We start from the raw sequence: 21,326 nt of genomic DNA, 5'->3' as shown, positions 1-21,326 counted from the left end.
CGGGCTTATTAGTTGCTCCGTGGCATGTGGGATCTTCCCGAACCAGGGCTCGAACCCGTGTCCCCTGCATTGGGAGGTGGATTCTTAACCACTGCGCCACTAGGGAAGTCCTTTTGTTTTTAAAAGTGCTTATCGGCCAGTTGAATCTTTTTTCCTGTGGAGTGTCTTTTCAGATCTTTGGCCAATTAAAAAGAAAAACTTAAAGTTTTTTTTTTTGAGATACTAATCTACTAATACTAATATGCAGTTGTAAGAGATCATACAGAGAGGTCTTGGGCACCCTTTACCAGGTTTCCCCAATGGTAACTCCTTGCAGAACCATAATATAATATCACAACTGGGATATTGACACTGTATAATTAGATACCAAACATTCTGTTCCCACAAGGACCTCTTCTGTACTGTTTCCCTTTTATAGCCACATCTGCCTCCCTTCCTTCTGCTTGCTTGGGTTTATTTTGCCCTTCTTTTTCTAGTTTCTTGAGGTAGGGGCTTAGATTATTTATTTATTTATTTATTTATTTTAATTAATTTATTTTTGGCTGCGTTGGGTCTTTGTTGCTGCGCGCGGGCTTTCTCTAGTTGTGGCAAGCGGGGGCTACTCTTCATTGAGGCACACAGGCTGCTCATTGCAGTGGCTTCTCTTGTTGCGCAGCACGGGCTCTAGGTGCGTGGGCTTCAGTAGTTGTGGCACACGGGCTCAGTAGTTGTGGCTCGCGGGCTCTAGAGCACAGGCTCAGTAGTTGTGGCACATGGGCTTAGTTGCTCCCTGGCACGTGGGATCTTCCCGAACCAGGGATCGAACTCGTGTCCCCTGCATTGGCAGGCGATTCTTAACCACTGTGCCACCAGGGAAGTCCCGGGGCTTGGATTATTGATTTGAGATCTATCTTCTTTTCTAGTGTAAGCATTTAGTGCTATAAATTTTCCATATGGTACTGCCTTAGCCGCATCCCACATATGTTATGTTGTATTTTCGTTCAGTTCTATGTATTTCTCTTTATTTCTTTTGGTACTTCCTGTTTGATTCATGAATTATTTAAAAGTGTGATTTCCAGTTGTTGAGATTTTCCTGTTTTGTGTTTTAGGTATTATTTCTAGTCTGGTTCCATTATGGTAGGATAGCATAGTCTGTGTGATTTCTGTTCTTTTAAACTTGTTAAGGTTTGTTTTATGGCCCAGGATAAGGTCTGTTTTGGTGAATGTTCTGTGGGCATTTGAAGAAAGGTGTTTTCTATTGCTGGGTGGAGTGTTCTACACAGGTCAGTTAGATTCTGTTTATTGGTTGTGTTGTTCAGATCTTTCTCCTTGTTGATTTTATGTCTGGCAGTTCTGTCAGTTCTGATAGGTGGTGTTTAAGTCCCTCACTATGCTTGTAGTGTCTATTTCTCTTTACAGCTCTGTCCATTTTTTTTTTTTTTTAATGAGTTCTGAGGCTCTGTAGTTTAGTGCATACACATTTAGGGTTGTAAAGTCTTCTTGGTGGATTGACTCTTTTACTGTTATGTAACGTCCCACTTTGTTTCTAGTAATTTTCTTTCTACTTTATCAGATATTAATATAGCTATTCCTGTTTTTTCTTTTTAAACAATATTTGCCTGGTATAGCCTTCTCTATCCCTTTACTTTCAGTCTACCTACATTGTTGAATTTGAAGTAAGCTGCTTATAAACCATATATAGTTGTGTTGTGTTTTTTAATCTGCTCTGCCAATCTCTGTCTTTTACTTGGTGTATTTAGAATATTTACATTTAATGTAATTGTTACTGCTTAAGTCTGACATTATTTGTTTATTCTGTTTGTTTTCTGTTGTTCCTGGTTTTGTTTGTGTGTTTGTTTTGTTTTTTGGGGCCTTCTTGTGGATTACTTGACTATTTTTTAGGATTCCATCTTGATTTATTTATCTCATTTTGGGGTATATCTGTATAGCTATCTTAGTGATTGCTCTGGGTATTACAGTATACATATGTGACTTCCAACAGTTGACAGGTATTGTTTTATCATTTCGAGTGAGGTGTGGAAACCTTTTTTCCATTTAGGTGCCTTTGCTCTCCCCACTTTTAAATACTACCATTGTCTTGAGTACCTGAAGGTGTTGTAGATTTGTTTGTCATCAGATATAATTTAGAAAGCTCAGGAGAAGGATAGTCTGTTGTATTTACACTTATTACCCATTTCTTTACATTATTTTTTCTTCTTGGTTCTCCAAGATTCCTTTTTTTTTTTTTTTAATTATTTTCACAGTTCCCTTTTTAAAAAAATTTATTTAATTTATTTTTTGCTGTGTTGGGTCTTCGTTGCTGTGTGCGGGCTTTCTCTAGTTGCAGCGAGCGGGGGCTACTCTTTGTTGTGGCGCACAGGCTTCTCATTGCGGTGGCTTCTCTTGTGGAGCATGGAGTCTAGGCACGCAGGATTCAGTAGTTGTGGCACGTGGGCTCAGTAGTTGTGGCTCACAGGCTCTAGAGTACAGACTCAGTAGTTGTGGTGCATGGGCTTAGTTGCTCCGCGGCATGTGGGATCTTTCTGGACCAGGGCTTGAACCTGTGTCTCCTGCATTGGCAGGTGGATTCTTAACTGCTGTGCTACTAGGGAAGACCTTTGTTTTTTTTTTTAAATCATTTTCTTTATATTTGGAGAATTTCCTTCAGCCTCTTTTAAGGTTTTCTAGAGACAATTTTTTTTTTCCTAAGTTTTCTTTTGTCTGAGAATGTCTTTACTTCTCCTTCATTCCTTGAGGATAGTTTTGCCAGATATGGAATCTGGTTGACAGTTCTTTTCCTCAAGCGCTTGTAATGTGTGCCACTTCCCCCTGGCCTCTGTGGCTCAGAGGAGAAACCCACTGTCAATTGAGTTGGTGTTCCCTTTTCCTTCACGTGTTGTTTCTTTACAGCTGCTCCAAAATACTTTGTCTTTAGTTTTCATAAGTTCAATTATGCTGTGTCTTGGCATGGATTTTTTGGGTTTATTCTATTTGGGGTTCACTCAGTTTCTTGAAATCGGTGGGTTTATATGTTTTGCCATGTTTGGGAAGTTTTCAGCCATTATTTCCTTAAATATTGTTTCAACCCTACTCACTTTCTTTCCTGGGACTCCAGTGATACAAATATTGGATCTTTTGTTATTCTCCCACAGGTCCCTGAGGCTCTGTTCATTTTATTTTTTCAGTATATTTTCTCTGTTGTTCAGATTGGGTAAATTCTGTTTATCTGTCTGCAAGTTCACTGATTCTGTCCTCTGTCATCTCTACTTTACTGTTGAGACTAGTGAGTTTTAAAATCTGTTACTCTATTTTTCAGTTCTATGTTTGATTCCTTTTATAACTCCTTTGCTGAATTTTTTTTTTTCCAATTTTCATTTATTTCAGGAGACTTTGTGATTGCTTGTCGAGTCATGTTTTTGATAGTTGTTTTAAAGCCCTTTGTCGGATAATTCCAACATCTTGGTGTTGGTGGCAGTTGATTCTCTTTTCTCATTAAAGTCATGATTTTCTTGGTTCTGGTTATGATAGGCGATCTTTGATTGTTTCCTGGTCATTTTGGCTATTATGTTAGGTGACTCTGGGTGCTACTTAAGTTTTTTTTTTTTTTTAATATTTATTTTATTTATTATTTTTTTTTTGGCTGCGTTGGGTCTTCGTTGCTGCGCGTGGGCCTTCTCTATTTGCAGCGAGCAGGGGCTACTCTTTGTTGTGGGGGGCAGGCTTCTCATTGCGGTGGCTTCTCTTGTTGCGGAGCACGGGCTCTAGGTCCACGGGCTTCAGTAGTTGTGGCACGAGGGCTCAGTAGTTGTGACTCACGGGCTCTAGAGCGCAGGCTCAGTAGTTGTGGTGCACGGGCTTAATTGCTCCCCGGCATGTGGGATCTTCCCGGACCAGGGCTTGAACCCGTGTCCCCTGCATTGGCAGGCGGATTCTTAACCACTGTGCCACCAGGGAAGCCCAACTTAAGTTGTTTTTATCATAGTAAGCAGTCTCTCTGCTTAGGTTCAGCATGCAGGTCCTGGCCCACTCTGTGGACTGTGGTTCCAGCAGCAGTCTAATGTTCAGAGCCTTGTGGTGCCATTTTGTTGTGCTTGGTATGTCTGGTACCTCTGGGGTTCCCACAGTCCCTGCTGGCACTGCTTTAGGAGGCAGAAGGAGTGCCTCTGGGTGGGGTGGGATTCTCTACCCTCAGGACGAGGAGCACCAGGCTGGATGCTTGTTATGGCAGGCCGCCCCTGCCTCTGGGGGATGCAGGGTGTTTCCTGGGCTGCTCGTCATGGTGAGGTCGCACTGCTGGACTCCCCTGGTGCCCGGTGATGAGTGGGGGTGTCTCTGGCCTGACGGGGAAGGAGAGCGCTTCCAGGTTGGGTGCCTTGTGGAGGTGGGTGTGGGGCTTCCTATCGATCCCTCGCTGCTTCTGCCAGGCTGGCCTGGTGTAGTAGGTGGGACTCCCCTTCCACCTGGAGCAGGAATGAGCCCGCTTGGCTTGCCTTCTGTTTCTAGGCTGGGGTCAGGAAGTACCAGGCCTGGGTCACCTTTTGTTGGGTGGGGGGTTGTAAGACACCCTGTTGCTGTGCTTTTCCAGTCCTGGGTTCCCAACCAGTTTGCCTTCCTCTTCCAGCTTTCAGAGTTCTCTGTTGGTTATCCTTTGAGTTATTTCCAGGGTTTACAGTTGTACCTAGTAGAGAGGAGCAGGGAAAGACTAATCTGTGCCATCTTGTCCTGACTAGAAGCTCCTTCTGGCCGCTTTAAAAGTTTTTCTTTTGTCTTTGGATTTTATCAGTATCACTATGATGTTCTTTGGTGTGTAGATTTCTCCCTCCCTCCCTTCCTCCCTTCCTTCTCCTGCTGGGAAGCATGGATTTTACAAGTATTGGAAAATGCTTGTCCATTATCTGTCGAAATACTGTTTCTGCCCCATATTTTCTCTCCTTTCTTTCTGGATCTCCAGTCACACTCCTGTGACACTAAGCAGCGTTTGTCGTTTACCTTCTCTGCTGTGTTTTCTCTCCTCTGTGTGTAATGTGCTATTCAGCAATCCAGTGTGTAAATTTAGTTTAGTTACTGTATTTTTCTGTTCTGGAATTCCTACTTGTTTCTTTTTCATATCTGCCAAGTTCTTTGTCTCTTTTTTAAAAAATAATTTCCACTTTTCTGCCAAAATTCTTCATCTTATCTTTTTTCCTTTCATTGTTTTAAGCATAGTCACTGAAAGTCTGGCTGATACCTCCAGTTAGGGGTCCCGAGGGCCTGTTATTTCATCTTTGGTTTTCAGCCATTCGATTATGAAGTGTGTGGGCCTGGTTTTCTTCAAGTTGGTTCCTAAGCCTGTAAATTGGTTTCTTACCAAATATGGGGAGATTCTAGGCATTATTTATTCAAATGCTTTTTCTGCACCAATCTCCCTTCTGCAGTAACGTAATTACTAAATCTTTTTATGTTGTCCCACAGCTCCCTTAGGCTCTGCCTTTCATTCTGTTGATTTTCCCTCTGCTCTTCAGGTAGATTATTTCTGTTGATCTGTCTTCAAGTTCACTGACTCTTTTCTCTGTTGTTTTGTTCGTTTTTTGTTTTTTTTTTAACTTAATTTTTATTTTTTTATACAAATTTTAAAGGTTACTTTCCATTTACAATTATTACAAAATATCAGCTATATTCCCTGCGTTGTACAATACATCCTTGAGCCTGTGTGACACCCAATTGTTTGTACCTCCCTCTCCCTCACCACTGGTAACCACCAGTTTGTTCTCTGTATCTGTGAGTCCGCTTCTGTTTTGTTCATCTTTTGAATCTGTCATTGAATTTCTTGTAGGTACGGTATTTTGCAGTTCTGAAGGTTTTTTTTTTTTTTTTTTAATAGTTTTTATTTCTTTGTTAATAACATATCTTTCCATTTGTTTCAAGAGGGCCTCGTGCGGCCTTGTTTTAAAGTCTTCAGTAATTCTAACATCTGGGTCATCTCAGGGTTGGTGTCTGTTGACTGTCTTTTCCCCTAAGAATTGGTCACGTTTTCCTGTCTTTATGTGTTGAGTACTTACGGATTGTGTCCTGGACATTTTTTTAAAAAAAATTAATTAATTTATTTATTTTTGGCTGCATTGGGTCTTGGTTGCTGCACGTGGGCTTTCTCTAGTTGTGGTGAGCGGGGGCTACTCTTTGTTGCAGTACACATGCTTCTCATTGCGGTGGCTTTTGTTTTGGAGCACAGGTGCTAGGCGCGCGGGCTTCAGTAGTTGTGGCGTGCGGGCGCAGTAGTCGTGGCTTGCGGGCTCTAGAGCGCAGGCTCAGTAGTTGTGGTGCACGGGCTTAGTTGCTCTGCGGTATGTGGGATCTTCCCGCACCAGGGCTCGAACCCGTGTCCCCTGCATTGGCAGGCGGATTCTTAACCACTGCGCCACCAGGGAAGTCCCTATCCTGGACACTTAGAATATTATACTGTGAGCCTGTTCTCTGGGCCCTGCTAAAATATTTTGGATGATGTTCGTGTGTTTTGGTGGTTTGTTAGCAGCTGGGTTGCAGTGAACCCCGTTAAGTTCAGACCAGAAGTCTGTTTTGCCATTTGTGGGCAGTGGTTCCAAGGTCAGTTCAGTTCTTTGGGTCTGTCACACATGGGCCGCTTGGGGTCACCCAGGACAGTGTACACAGGTTCAGGATTTCTCTGTGATCCTCCACCCCCTCTCTGGGGGTTCCCAGGGGTCTCTCTTCCTGGCTTTTTGACTAGAAGCCAAGCCTGTGTGTTTCCCGCCAGCGAGCCTGCCTCAGCAAAGGGGGAGAAAAGAGCCCGTGGTGCCCACCTATCCCGCCGCCGCTGGGATATGGTTTTGTTATGGAGCTCGCCTGGTGCAGGGGAGGAGAGTCACTGGGCTGTGCCCGGTGGGGCCAGCTGCCGGCTGTTTTCTTTCTCTTCTGTTTGGCATCTCCAGTGAAGGGTGGGGTGCGGGCAGGGGTCCAGAATTAGAAGCCCTCTGTGAGTGCCTGTTTCCACAACCAGAGCGTATAAGTAAGGGACTTCTCGATGGAGACTGTCAGCCACCTCTGGAGCCGCTCTAGTGGCGATTCTCAGTTAGTGGTACAAGTGCTGGTGCCTGTGAGCCCACAGGACATTCTGGTTTAGTTGGTCTGGGATGGGGCTGGACGCTGCCGTGCTTCTGAAGCCCTCAGGGTGAGGCTCGCTGTCCGGCTGTGTCGTGGAGGCTTGCGTCTTGGTTTTCCTCAGACTGGGTTGGAAGCCGTCTCGGGCTTCAGGTTGGGGTGGGCGCCTACCTGGGGGTCCTTGCCCACCCCCCGTGTGCTGCCACGTCTCCGTTGCCCCCCTCCCCGCCCCCCCCGGTGAGTGATGTGGCCTTGGTAGACAGGATGGGACAAAGTGTGACAGACAGCAACAGGAAGAGTGCTTCCTTGGCAGTCTTTTTAGCCTGATTGATAGTAAAATTGATAACTGATACTTGCGTGAGTTTTGTTGAGCTCCAGGCTCCGCTCGTAGCGTGGTGACTTACACATACGTTTTGATTCAGTCCTCTCCCAGCCCCGGAGACAGGCCTTCGTAGGGTCCATGGTTTGCACTTGAGGCCGGGACTCTGACCGGCCAGGTGAGAGGCGCACCCGGTCAAGGCCAGGCTGACGTGCTCAGCTCCTGCTCTCAGCGCACGTGCTGTCCTCGAGCTCTGGTCCTCTGTCCGCCCGACCCGCTGGCGCCCTGTTCCTCCTTCTGCATGGAGCTCCGACCCCGGTTTAACCGTGGTCTTGTCCGCATCCTCTAACCCTTCTCCAGCAGCCCACTTCAGAGTCCTGAGCCTAGATCGCTGCGGCCAGCTGCAGAACCGCGCTTGCTTTGGCTCCTGATGTTTCTGGTGAATGACAGCGTCCCTCAGACAGCCGTGCCTCACACCTGTGTCCCCAAGGCAGTGTCCTCAGGCCGCTGTCCCACCAGCTCTGTCCGGCTGTGCGCTTGGCGGTGACGCCCACACGGGTCCTTACGCCATCGCGGCTGCTGACCGAGGGCCCCTGGGCAGTGGGGTGGCCGTGTCCCCGCCCGTGTCGGGAGACGGGAGGGCGAGCGAGCTGGCGGCCGAGCGGGGAGGGGCGGGTCCCGGCGCTGCCCCCGGAGGTGACCCTGCCTCCCTCCCAGGCTCACTTCCCAGCCAGCCGCGTGAGCTGCAGGTGGGCGGCGTCGCGGGGCTGCGGCCGGGTCCTGCCCTGACTCCCAGCGTGGGTCCCCCGACCGCGCTCCTCGCTGGCGGAGAAGGTGGCCCCCTGTGCTGAGCGAGCGCTGTCTGTGCTCCTGGGTGGGGTCACTGCGCATGCGCGACGGCGCTGCCCGCGAGGCCTGGGCGCCAAGGGGGCGGCGCGGGGGTGGGAGTGAGAGACCAGAGACCCGGGCTCAGCCCCAGGCTGAGCGAGTCGCACGGAGGTCTGGTTTCCCGGTGCATCTGAACCTGACGTTTACACTGGACTGTAGTCGATCAAGTGTGCAGCAGCGTTATGTCTAAAAGACAACCTACACGGCTTCGTTAAAAACACTCTGTTGGGGACTTCCCTGGTGGCGCCGTGGTTAAGAATCCGCCTGCCAATGCAGGGACACGGGTTCCAGCCCTGGTGCAGGAAGATCCCACATGCCGGGGAGCAACTTAGCCCGTGCGCCACAACTACTGAGCCTGCGCTCTAGAGCCCGTAAGCCACAACTACTGAGCCCGCGTGCCACAACTACTGAAGCCTGCGCGCCTAGAGCCTGTGCTCCACAGGAGAAGCCACTGCAATGAGAAGCCCGCACACCGCAATGAAGAGTAGCCCCCGCTCGCCGCAACTAGAGAAATCCCGCGCGCCGCAACTAGAGAAATCCCGCGCGCAGCAACGAAGACCCAATGCAGCCAAAAAAAGAAAGAAAAAAAAAAACACTCTTGCTACGAAATTCCAGTTACAATAGACTGCAGATCACCTTAACAAAAATAATAGTAATGACAAAGTTTGAAAACTGCAAGAGTTACTAAAATGGCGCACAGACACAAAGTGAGCAAATGCTGTTGGAAAAATGGAGCTAGTGACTGGCTAGACGCAGGGTTCCCCCAGACCTTCAACCTGGAGAAAGCACGGTGTCCGCAGAGCACAGCAAAGTGAGGTGCAGCTGGACTGGACTGCAGAGTCCCCCCTTTGGGGGACAGTGGTTGACAGCTTGCAGAGCAAGCGTGAAGGACAGCGGGTGGGGAGACTGTCGCAGCCACCGGGAAAGCTTTGCACGCACGGCGGGTGTGTGTGTATGGGAAGCGGTGTAGATGCCGTGGACCACGCTGGGTTCATAGTTGGTTTCTGACTCTCGTGGCCTTGGGCACGTTGCTGACTTTCTCTGTGCTTCGGTTTCCTCATTGGTGATGTAGGGACAGAAGTCTTGATTTGAGGGGATCGAGGGGATGCTTGGTAACATGGCTCATATTGTTCTGTGCCGCCCGGTCCAAAGATGCGCAGAGGCTCACGGCTGCGGTTCCGGCCTGGTGGTCGCAGCAGCGGCAGGCCTGGCGCTTTCCTCTAAAGACCTGGCGTCTGGCCTTGTCGTCACCTGATTTGGCAGCAGACAGGGGATGCGCCTGGCTTCCTCCCCAGGGCTGGTGCTGGGTGCTCGGTGCGGCCTGGCTGTGCGCGGTCCTGGCCTCCCTTCGGCCCACGAGCCCCTCCAGCTCCCCCTCCAGCTCCCACCCCGGCTCCTCGCTCTCCTGCGTCAGGAGAGATGCTCGTGGGGGTCGGGCGGTGGTGTCGCTCAGCGCTGTGCGTGGCTTGCTTGCCTCTGCTGGCGGAGGAGAGCGGGGCTTGCCGAGTGGCCGGGGTCCCCACGTTGTTAGTCGCCTGTCATCGTTCACAGCCCCCCTGTCCGTCGTCTGTGTGCCGTCGGCCCTGAGCCGTGTCTGGAGAGAGTGGGGATGCCGCCGTGCTCACGCGGCGGTCTCTCCCCCGTGCAGATGACATCCCGGAGGACCTCAGGGACCCCTTCTACGTCGACCAGTACGAGCAGGAGCACATCAAGCCTCCGGTCATCAAGCTCCTGCTGTCCAGCGAGCTGTACTGCCGCGTCTGCAGCCTCATCCTCAGAGGGGACCAGGTGGCCGCTCTGCAGGGGCACCAGTCTGTCGTCCAGGCCCTGTCCCGGAGAGGGATTTACGTGATGGAGGGCGACGACACGCCCGTGACGGAGCCCGAGCTCAGCCGCGCGCCCATAAAGATGGTGAGTGGCCGGGGCGGCGGGGCGGGGGCGGCTGCTGGGCTGCCGCTGTCCCCCTGCAGCACAGCAGAGCCACCCCAAAAGTTCAGGGTTTGAGACCACCTTCTCTCTGCGGGCCAGTGGCTGATTTGGAAAAGGGGGAGGGAACAGCTTCCTGTCGGCTTTTTCTCACGGGGAGCAAACTCCTTGCATGTGTTGTGCCATAGAATTGTTGAGCCCACCCTATTAGGTTGTTGCACGTGTATCTTCTAAGTATTTTTGTGCCAAAATAAAGAAAGAAATACACTTTTCCTCCCCGAGTGTCTCCCCGCATCTTTCCCGGAACGCCATCCCACCAGAGTGACTTTTCCAGGCTGCTCCAGGTCTAAGCCGCTTGTGGCACCTCCCACGTGGCTTTAAGCTTAGGCCATTCTCAGGCGTTCTGCCTTCTGTGGTTTCTCACTCTTGGCCTTTGTGGATGTTACTGGTTCTGGGAAGAAAGGGCTCGAAGGCCTGGCGTGAGTTCAGTGTGCAGGGCCCCTGACTGGCCCCAGGGGCCTGTGGTGGTCGTGGGGCCTCAGGCACGTCTCTCGGCCCCTTGTACCTTTGCCCACAGCTGAGCAGTAGGGAAGCCCTGGGCTCTCACAGGGTCATCAGAGATGAGGAAGGGGGTCACGTACAAGTAGAGATCTGAGTGCCTCCTTAGACGCAGAGGAAGACAGACAACGGAGGCGTTCAGCTGTGGGTCTAGGGAGGGTCTCCGCGTTGACCCGGGGCGGAAAGGCAAGTTTGGGTGACTGACTGCCGCTTCTGCCCCCAGAGCGCTCACATGGCGATGGTGGACGCGCTCATGATGGCCTACACCGTGGAGATGATCAGCATTGAGAAGGTGGTGGCCAGCGTCCAGCGCTTCTCCACGTTCAGTGCCTCGAAAGAGCTTCCCTACGACCTTGAGGACGCCATGGTCTTCTGGGTCAACAAGGTGAGCGCTGGGGGCCCTGCCCGGAATGGGGGCGAGCAGCGTGAGTGGCCGGGGTGCTCCTTGGGTGTGGGTCCTCTTCCCCCTGAGAGCAGCACCCTCCTGTGTGTCCTGCTGCGACCCTGGCCCAGCAGTGGCCTCAGAAGTGTGTCCACTGTGGTTCAGACAGACAGGTGCTGCAGAGGGGAGCAGCACGGGCCTGTAGGAAGCACAGGTGTGTTGGCGGTTCAAGTTAATAAATTCGTTTTATTTTTATCTCAAGCACCTATGTGCATTCATGGAGATCTCAATTTAGAAGGCATTTTGATTAAGAGAAAAATGGTACCTTCCTAAGTGCTGTTTTTTTCCTTTTATGTTTAGAAGCTTACAATGTGTCTGTCTATACAGTCTTCATAAAGAATGTTCATTTTTCACGGTGTGTGATTATAGGATTACCTTACCGAAGGCTTTTGGTTATTAAGCCTCCTCATTTGCCAAAAGGTATTCAATTAGGGACACTTGATTAAGCAGAGGAAATGGAAGATTGAGCAGCTCCTTGCAGAGTTGTATCATATGTAGGGAATTTGGAGTTATTTTGTTACACAGTTTGCACGTGTATTCCCTGTCACGTAAGGGCTTTATCAGAGCTGAGGTGAAAGTCCGTGGCCGTGGGATTAGTTAAAGAACGCAGCAGAGCCTGGCAGAGTCTGTGTACTGCTCCCTTGGACGGCCGCCTCATCGCAGTGATGCCGCCCTGCTCTTTACTTGGTTTCCTCCCGCGTGTGGGTCTGGGGCATCAAGTGGATGAGCGGACCGCCTTCACCCTCTGACCCCGCACTGGGGTGGAGGGCTTTTCTAGGACTCCTGTGGAACCTCTGGTCCTGGTGGGACTCGGGAGCTGGCCAGTGCCCACAAGGTCGCTTCTCGGTGGCGGCACCTCCTCGTCCTCGTCCCCGTCCCCTGGCTTCACGTAGTAGTACATGCGGGAGGCGGCCCACAGGGATTTGGTTAAAAAACGATGTTCTGGAGTGCTGTTTCCACGGGAGCCCGGGCCTCCGGGGCATGGTTCTGTGATCCGAGCCCGAGCTCCCTTCCTATGGCTGCAAGTTCAGATTTTCTTTTAACAACTTTTATTGATTTTCCCCCCCTTATCAAAGGAATGGTATGGTTATTATAGACATTTAGAAAACACGGATGAGCAAACAGAAGAAAGTGAAAATTCCCCATGACCTTGCCACCTGTAAACGTAGTGTTTTGTAGTAAAGTGTGCTAAATTCTCATAGTTTTTATTTATCTGGGTGTAACACCCAGACTTAAAGGCACAGCTGGGGCCTTCCAGGCACTTGACCACAGGCTGAGGTTTGCATTTGGTGAGATGTGGTGAGTGTGGCTCGGGCCGTTCTGAGGCCGCCCGCCCGCCTGCCGTGGTCTCGACGCGTCGGGGCCGAGCTGTCCCCTCCCGCCATAAGCAGCCGTCTCCCTGAGCATCTCGATGACTTCCGCCCACGTGTTCCTGGTGGGCAGTGGTTGAGATTAAGCTGAGGTGCATTTTTAAAGACTTTTGTTTAGTTTTTGCCAAATTCTGACCATAAAGATTGTACCGTTTTTCTCATACTGTTTAGTCTGTGTAAGTGTTTTTTTCCCCTGTGTCTTCTCATATATTGGATATTATTAAAAAATACCTGCTGAGTTGAAAGGTGAAAAATAGCACCTTTTACTTTTATTTCTTCACTCGCTGATAAAGTTGAAGTTTAAGGAAGAGAGTGTATGTCGTCTGGCTGTTTTTCTCCCTTTTGGGTAACTTGTTTTGGCCAGGGTTCTTTGGGTAGGGGTGGGGGAACGTGCCTTCCGCTTCCTGCCCAGGACCCTCCTGTTTCCAGGGTGTTTGCCGTGTGTTCATCGGCGCTTCCCGGGTGCTCGTGGCCTGTTTGCCTGGGACTTGGTGGCCGGCCCAGCAGCACCGCTGTGGCTTTTCCCTCCATGTGGTGTCCCCGCCGTGTGGACACCGCTTCCTGACTTGCTGTTGTGACAGGTGTCCCCACTGCTCGGCGTGGTCACGTGGCCGCCTTGGCCAGGTCCGCAGTCGCACCTGACGCTGTGCTGACTGTGTGTGGGTTTGTCACAGCTCACGCCCCTTCTCGTGCCGCGCTCTGTTCTCCCAGGAGTTAATGCTGGCTTCAGCTTTTCATGATCCTTTTTCCCTTGCCCAGTATTTATGTTTTTATTCCACGTGCTCCATGTTTTGCTGTTTCCTTAGCATCCGTGTGAATTTCAGTTTCTCAGTTGGGAGGTTTTTCCCTCAGGTGAGTTCTCTGACCTCCACACCCGCTGCCGTCCTGCAGGTTCTCCCCAGTGTCCCATCTGCGGGGGGGGGGGTTCCCGCAGTCGCTGCCTTCCTGGGGCTCCTCTCAGGGGCGGATCCTCTGGTGCAGGGTGAGATGTGCTCCCGCCTTCTGTGCCTTCGGAGGGTGTCTGCTCACGTGCCTTCCCTGAACTGTGACGGGACCTTAGCTCCCCGCGGCCTCTCCACTGTGGACGCTGTCGCCTGACAGGCTTCCAGCCGGGCCTGGAGACCTTCCCTCCTTCCTCACGCTGATGTGTTTTCTCTCCACAGAAAATTGCTGCGCGTTTAATGAGGTTTGGGCTCTGGGGAGGTTTGACATCGGTGAGTTTTCTCTTCAGCATCAATCTTAGATGTCTAACAAGATCTGAAGTCTCTTGGAAACTCTGTTCCTAGGTTCCGTGTTCCCAGGATTGCGGCTGTGTGCGCACACCTGAGGCAGGTGTGAGCTCCCCTCACACCCGCCCCGGCCTGCCTTTCTCCTGTGGGGTCTTTCCAGGGGGTCGCGTCTCACGTTTGGCTCCGCGTGCGGGTGCCCTCATCCCCGTCGGCATCTCTGGATCCACAGGGCAGGCCTGTCAAGTGGCCTCTGAGTTTCTCTTGCCGTGTGGCATTGTTTTGGGGACCGTCCTGCCGCAGACTGGACGGTTGCTGACAGGCCTCCTGCACGCCCACCACCTGAGGCGTTCAGAGACCCCTCCGCCTGGCGCCGGGCCAGCCCCGCTGCTGCCCCTGCGCCGTGTGGGGAGCGCGCCCTTGCAGTGCGCCCCCGGCCCTGCTCAGGAAGGCCGCGGCTGACCCTTCCCGCACCACGCCCTCTGGAGCAGCCCCCCTCCGCGGGTGATCAGTCACCCTGGGGGCCAGAATCGCTCCCTGGGCTTGGGGGCGCCACCGAGCCATCTGCCGGCTTCCCTGTCCCGTGTGAGTGTGACTGGGTGATCTCCTCTCTGTTCCGGGAGTTTTCCCACGAACCGTCTTGCTGTGGCTCTTTTTATTTTTTATTGACGCCTGGCCAGTAGCTTGAGTCTTTTACTAAAAAACTCCCCAGCTTTGCCCAAACATGTTTTATATGCAATAAATGGACCCAGTTCCTTGAGTGTTGACAAGTGGCTACATAAGTTTAGCATTCGCAATCAAGGTAACACTTCCGTCATCCAAAAAAAGTTCCTCTGTGCTCGTTTGCAGTTAATCTCCTGCCTGGCCCAAATAACTACTGATCTGCTTTCTTCACTACGGATTAGTTGTCTCTCTTCTAGGTCCTGGTAGAGACGGAGTCACGTGGTATGTGCTCTTTTTGTGTCTTTCACTGACTACAGTGTTGTTGAAGTTGATCCACGCCATTGTGTCCATCAGTAGTTTGGTGCTTTGGAAACTCGGTAGGATTCCACTGCACGAATGCGCTACAGTTTGTTTATCTGTTCACCTGTAGATGGGCACTCGGTTTCTAGTTTTGTCTGTTACACATAGAGCTTCTGGGAACATTTGTGCACAAGTCTTTATGTGCAGATGTATTTTCATTTCTTTGAGTAAATACTTAGGAGTGAGTTGCTGGGTCACGTGACGATCAGTTTACCTCTAGAAGAAACTGTCTGAGTGTTATCTGAAGTGACTGTGCCGTCTTAGACTCCCACCAGCAGGACAGGAGAATTCCAGTGTCCACGTTCTGCTGACACTTGGTATCGTCAGTCTTTCGGTTTCAGCCATTTGGGTGGATGTGTAGAGGTATGTCATGGTTTTAATTTGCATTTCTTTAATGACTAAAGATGTTTCTGTGTATCTTGTTAGGTGTCTGTTCACATATTTTGCCCAATTTTTAATGAGGTTGTTTGTCTTAATGAGTTTCAAGAATATTTTATGTGTATAAAGATTTAGGGATCCAGTGCTTTCCAAGGTATATATTCTTTGTTTTTTTAAAAATTAATTAATTAATTAATTAATTTATGGCTGTGTTGGGTCTTCGTTTCTGTGCGAGGGCTCTCTCTGGTTGCGGCAAGTGGGGGCCACTCTTCATCGCTGTGCGCGGGCCTCTCACTGTCGTGGCCTCTCCCATTGCGGAGCACAGGCTCCAGACGCACAGGCTCAGTAATTGTGGCTCACGGGCCTAGCTGCTCTGCGGCATGTGGGATCTTCCCAGACCAGGGCTCGAACCCGTGTCCCCTGCATTGGCAGGCAGACTCTCAACCACTGCGCCACCAGGGAAGCCCCCAAGGTATATATTCTTGTAATGTGTTTTTATTGTTTTGGTGTCAGGATAATGCGGGTGTCAAAAAAAAGAGTTGGGAAGTATTCCCTCCTTCATTTTGTGAAACTCTTTTTGTATTATTAGTATTACTAGTATTATTTTGTCCTTAAATCTTTGATGGAGTCACTGGTGAAGCCATCTGGGCCTGGAGTTTTCTTGGAAGGTTTTAATTATGAATTCAATGTCTTTAGTGTACATATAAGGTATTTAGGATTTCTATTTAATTTTGTGACTTTTACGGAATTTGTGAATTTTATTTAAATTTTTGACTTTATTGGCATATTAATATTTCTTTATCATCCTTTTAGTGTATTATGATCTGTAGTGATGTCCCCTCTTGTTTCCTGCTCTGTAATTTCTGTCTTTTTTTTCTTCCCTTTGTTGGTTTGGTTTATCAACTTTATTAATCTTCTAAAAAACCTGCTTTTGGTTTTTATTGATTTCTCCAATTTTCTATATAATTCCTCCTCTTGCTTTTATTATTTTTCTTTCTGTTTATTTTGAATTTATTTTTCTCTCTTTTCTAGTTTGTTATAGTAGAAGACTAGTTCTTTTACACCTTTCTACATTTTTTTTTTTTTAATTAATTAATTTATTTATTTTTGGCTGTGTTGGGTCTTCGTTTCTGTGCGAGAGCTTTCTCTAGTTGTGGCAAGCGGGGGCCACTCTTCATCGCGGTGCGCGGGCCTCTCACTGTCACGGCCTCTCTTGTTGCGGAGCACATGCTCCAGACGCGCAGGCTCAGTAATTGTGGCTCACGGGCCCAGTTGCTCTGCGGCATGTGGGATCTTCCCAGACCAGGGCTCGAACCCGTGTCCCCTGCATTGGCAGGCAGATTCTCAACCACTGCGCCACCAGGGAAGCCCCACCTTTCTACATTTTAATATAAACATTTAAAGTTGATAATTCCTCTTTAAGTAGTGCTTTAGCTGCATTGTACACATTTTTTTTTTTAATGGCCTTTATTATGTTGAGGTAGGTTCCCTCTATGCCCACTTTCTGTGTACACATTTTTATATGTTGTGGTTTTCTTCATTGCCTTTAAAATATTTTGTTTTAGTTGCAAATTCTCGTTTTATCAATGGATTATCTAGAAGTTTGTAGTTTAGTTTTCATATGTGTGGAGGTGGGGTGGTTCTAGGTATCTTAGTGTTTTGGTTTCTAATTCTGTTGTGGTCAGAGAGCGTAGTCTGTGTGGTTTCATTTCCGTCCTTCTGGATTTATCGAGGCTTGTTTTGTGGTCCACTGCATGGTCTTGCAGAGTGTTCCCGTGCGCACTTGAAAAGAGCCTGTGTGTTCTGCTGTTGTCAGTGGAGTACTTCGTAAGTGTCAGGTCAGGGTGGTTTGGGTGTGCTTGCATCGCTGGAGTCTTAGGCCCCATCAGTCACCCACCCAGAGAGGAGAGTTGAAATCTCCAGCAGTAATTTTGTCTATTTTACCTTTTGGTTGTGTCAGTTTTTGCTTTGTGTATTTTTAGTCTGTTGTTACATGGATACACGTTTAGGATTTTTCTGTCCTTTTGTGGTCATGAGATGTCTCTTTATCACAGGTGACAATCCTTGCCTCCGGCCTTGGCGTGACTAGTGTGTACACGACTTATCCCTTCCCTTCCTCTTATTTTTAACTCCTCGTTGTCTTTCTGTTTAAAGTGAGTTTCTTATGGGTACCCTATAGGCAATGTGGGCCTTATCATCGTAGTGTTTAATTTAATTGCATTTCATGTGATTATGGAGACGTCGGGGTTTTACATCTTGTCTGCCTTCTATATCTTTTCTTTGTCTTCCTTCTTTTCTGGCTTATTTTGGATTGGGCATTTTTACTACTACGTTTTATCTCCAATATATTTTGGGGGGGCTGCTGTAGGGTTTACAAATTTCATCTTCAGGTTTTCATAGTCTGCCTTCAAATAAAGTGATACCATTTCACAAATAGGATCAGAAATGTCTTTTCCCCTTTAGGCCTTTGTGCCACTGTTGTCATTCATTTCATTACAGCCCCAGATAAGTTACTTTCACCTTCAACAGCCACTTATCTTTTAAAGTAATTAAAAATGGTTAGCAATATTTATCCACATATTTTCCATTTTTATTGCTCTTCATTCCCTTGTATAGATAAAGAGTTCTCAAACCTTTTGGTCTCAGAACCCCTTTATACTCTTAAATACCGTGGCCCTCAAAGAATTTTTAAAAAATCTATCAATATTTACTGTATTAGAAATTAAAAACAGGAAAATTTAAAAATATTTATTAATTCACTTAAAAGTAACAGCTCATGCCATGTTAATGTAAGCGATGTGTTTTTAATGAAAAATAACTGTATTCTCAAAAATGAAACAAGTGGTGATATTTTATAGTTTTCTAAGTTTCTTTAATGTCTGACTTACCAGAAGACAGCTGGATTCTTAGCTGCCTTTGCATTTCATCTGCTACAATATGTTGTTTTTATTGATGTAAAGGAAGAAAGTCGGTTTCGTGTGGATACGTAGTTGAAGGGACAGTGCTTTCATAATCTTTTCAGATAATTATGCACATCTCTTTTTGATTCTATACCAAAACTTGACTAGTGGTAGTTTCTTTTTTTTTTTTAAATGTTGCTGAATTTTTTTTTTTTTTTTTTTATGGCTGTGTTGGGTCTTCGTTTCTGTGCGAGGGTTTTCTCTAGTTGCGGTGAGCAGGGCGCACTCTTCATCGCGGTGCGCGGGCCTCTCACTGTTGCAGCCTCTCTTGTTGCGGAGCACAAGCTCCAGATGCGCAGGCTCAGTAGTTGTGGCTCACGGGCCTAGTTGCTCCGTGGCATGTGGGATCTTCCCAGACCAGGGCTCGAACCCGTGTCCCCTGCATTGGCAGGCAGATTCTCAACTGCTGCGCCACCAGGGAAGCCCCAAGTGGTAGTTTCTTGAAGGTTAACTGAAATGTGGAATTTGAAACTGTTTACCAACTAACTTTTTTAAAAAGTTGAGATATAATTCACATGCTGTAAAATTCACTATTTTAAAGTGTATGGGTCAGTGGTTTTTAAGCTATTCACCAGGTTGTGCAGCTGTCACCACCAATTGCGCACATTTTTGTCATTCCCAGAAAGAGACGCTGGTGCCATCAGCAGCCCTTCCCTGGCAGCCCCTGGCAGCCACTCCTCCGCTTTCTGTCTCTCTGGATTTGCCTGTTCTGAACATTTCATTTAAGTGAAATCTACAGTACGTGGCCTGTTGTCTCTGACTTTATTCATGTAGCATATTTTCACGTCTCATGCGTGTTGTAGCACTTATCAGTACCACATTCCTTTTATGGTTGAGTAATGCTCAGTCGTATAGATACGCTGAGTTTTGTTTAGCCATTCCTCAGCTGGTGGGCATGTGTGTTTTCCACTTTTTGGCTATCGTGACTCCTGCTATGAACATTCAAGTACGAGTGTTTGTGTGGCTGTGTTTTCACTTCTCTTGGGTTTATATCTAGAGGTGGAATTGCTGGGTCGTATAGGAACTCTGTGTTTAACTCTGTGAAGAGCTGGCAGACTGTCTCCACGGCTGCTGCACCGTTTATATTCCCCCAGCAACACCAGAGGTTTCCGGGTTTCCACGTCCTTGCTAACACTCATTTTCTGGTTTTTTGATTCTAGTCATTCTGGAGGGTGTGAGATGGTATCTCATTGTGGTTTAGATTCACATTTCCCTGATAGTAATGATGGGAAACCTTTTTTCATGTGTTTATTGGCTATTTGTAGATCTTTTTTGGAGAAATGTCTATTCACATCCTTTGCCCATTTTAAAATTGGATTATTTCTCTTTTTATTGTTGCAAGGATTCTTTTATATAACCTAGATACTAGCCCAGTGAACTTTTCTTTTCTTTTTTTTTTGGCTGCGTTGGGTCTTTGTTGCTGCACACGGGCTTTCTCTATTTGTGGCGAGCGGGGGCTACTCTTCTTTGCAGTGCGCGGGCTTCTCTTGTTGCGGAGTACGGACTCTAGGCACGTGGGCTTCAGTAAGTTGTGGCTTGCAGGCTCAGTAGTTGTGGCTCGCGGGCTCTAGAGCGCAGACTCAGTAGTTGTGACGCACGGGCTTAGTTGCTCTGTGGCATGTGGGATCTTCCCAGACCAGGGATCGAACCTGTCTCCCATGCATTGGCAGGCGGATTCTTAACCACTGTGCCACCAGGGAAGCCCTAATTCATTTATTTTAAAACTTATCAACATTGATTTTTCTTTTGTTTTTCTCTTTTAAAAAACAATTTTTCTAAAAAAAAAAAAAACAATTTTTCTACGTTCTTGATTTGATGTGCATGAGTTCACTTATCTGTATTCTTGTTTAATTAGAAGACATTCAGTTCTGTGGCATTTCATCTGATTATAGCTTTGACCATGTCCCTGTTAGCATTGATGAGTGTTTTTCTCTACGGTATTACTTTATAATTGCAATTTTGATTTTATCTTTGAGTTAATAATTCCAGAAGAGGATACTTTTATTTCTGAGCAGTTGTATTAATTGCTTACGAGTGTCTCATGACAGTTCTTAGCGCTATTTTGGTGGTCAGGGAATGTGCGAGCACCTGTTAGGCTTCGGGGGGTTTCAGCCAGACCATGTTATCAGCAGCGTTCGCTGATGGTGGCAGCGAACTTGGGCTGCCCGTGCACGGGGGACACTCAGCGCTGAGGCTGTCGATCCTGTCGTGAGGTGGAAAGCATCACGCGGGCGCCGTGGGGCGTGAGGGCCTTCCTTGCTCTCTGTGTTGAATCACAGGTCACAGGGAATCCATGTATTTCTGCATGTGTGTAATGGGTCTAAATATTACCTGCATCTAAGAGCCTGAGTTCAAACAACTAAGGTGGGTTCTGGAAAGATGTACACACCAGTGTTGGAAATCAATTTCACTTGCCTTTTTAATGCATTTAATTTCTTCTACTTTAGGTAAATCTTAAAATGAGAGAGATAACAGAGAAAGAAGTTAAGTTAAAACAGCAGTTATTGGAAAGTCCAGCTCATCAAAAGGTAAAGGGTAAATTTCACTTCTCTGGAACGCACCAAGTTAACGTTGCTCCCGTTTTAAAGAACTGTGTCTGTGTGTGCTCCGTGCTTGTTCTTTGTTCTTACTCACCAAGCAGGGAGCGAGTGCCCTGGGCCCCGGCCCTGGTGGCGAGGGCGCGGTGGCCCACTGCCCTTTCTCCCAGGCGGGGGCAGCCTAGTGTTGAACTTGGGAGGGTGGGGGAGAGGTGGGAGGTGTCGGAAGCTCCAGAGGAAGGGACGTAGGGTCACCCGGGTTGAAGTCAGCATGGGGGGTGGGGGTGGGGGTTGCCTGCAGCCAGAGGTCCCCTTGGAGCCCTCACGGGCTGAGTCCAGTGTGGGATTCAGGCGGTAAATGTCATGTTTCCAGTGAAATGACCCACTAACGTCCTGTGTGACCTGATTATTATTATTATTATTTTTTGGCCAAGCACGTGTGTGACTGAATCCATGTTCCTCAAACGCGTGTACGACACGGCCCGGGCTGCGGGCCCCTGGGCTGCGGGGTGAGCGACCGTCCCCTTGCTCCCCTCTCTTACCCTGGACCCCAGGGATGCTGTCCGTGGGCACCTCACCCCGGCCACGCTTCTGTGAGCCCCCCCCTTCCTCAGGTGGGCATGGACGG

At 48.5% G+C, this 21,326-nt stretch overlaps 1 protein-coding gene and 1 long non-coding RNA gene across 10 annotated transcripts in view; one reads left to right on the top strand and one right to left on the bottom strand.

Moving 5' to 3' along the window:
* The window catches only part of CAMSAP1 (calmodulin regulated spectrin associated protein 1), a 55,435-nt gene that overhangs the window by 8,434 nt on the left and 25,675 nt on the right, over window positions 1-21,326 (top strand). For 4 of the 9 annotated variants that reach the window (XM_082401800.1, XM_082401799.1, XM_082401798.1 and 1 more), the window contains exons 3-5: window positions 9,927-10,189; window positions 10,986-11,147; window positions 20,609-20,689. In XM_082401800.1, the coding sequence (XP_082257926.1) occupies window positions 9,927-10,189; window positions 10,986-11,147; window positions 20,609-20,689 (506 nt within the window). Of the gene's footprint in view, window positions 1-9,926; window positions 10,190-10,985; window positions 11,148-20,608; window positions 20,690-21,326 lie in introns of those variants that run through there. The other 5 variants (XM_082401796.1, XM_082401794.1, XM_082401795.1 and 2 more) reach the window with 3 other exon arrangements.
* LOC309633257 lies at window positions 11,163-19,933 on the bottom strand. The gene is made up of 3 exons (XR_014247402.1): window positions 16,703-19,933; window positions 16,576-16,635; window positions 11,163-16,265 (listed from the first exon to the last, which is right to left on the bottom strand). It is a non-coding gene; the product is annotated as an uncharacterized lncRNA (long non-coding RNA).

The sequence above is a fragment of the Balaenoptera borealis genome (assembly GCF_965194805.1).
Source record: "Balaenoptera borealis genome assembly, chromosome: 8".
Taxonomy (NCBI): domain Eukaryota; kingdom Metazoa; phylum Chordata; class Mammalia; order Artiodactyla; family Balaenopteridae; genus Balaenoptera; species Balaenoptera borealis.
This window is presented reverse-complemented; position numbering and strand designations above follow the sequence as displayed.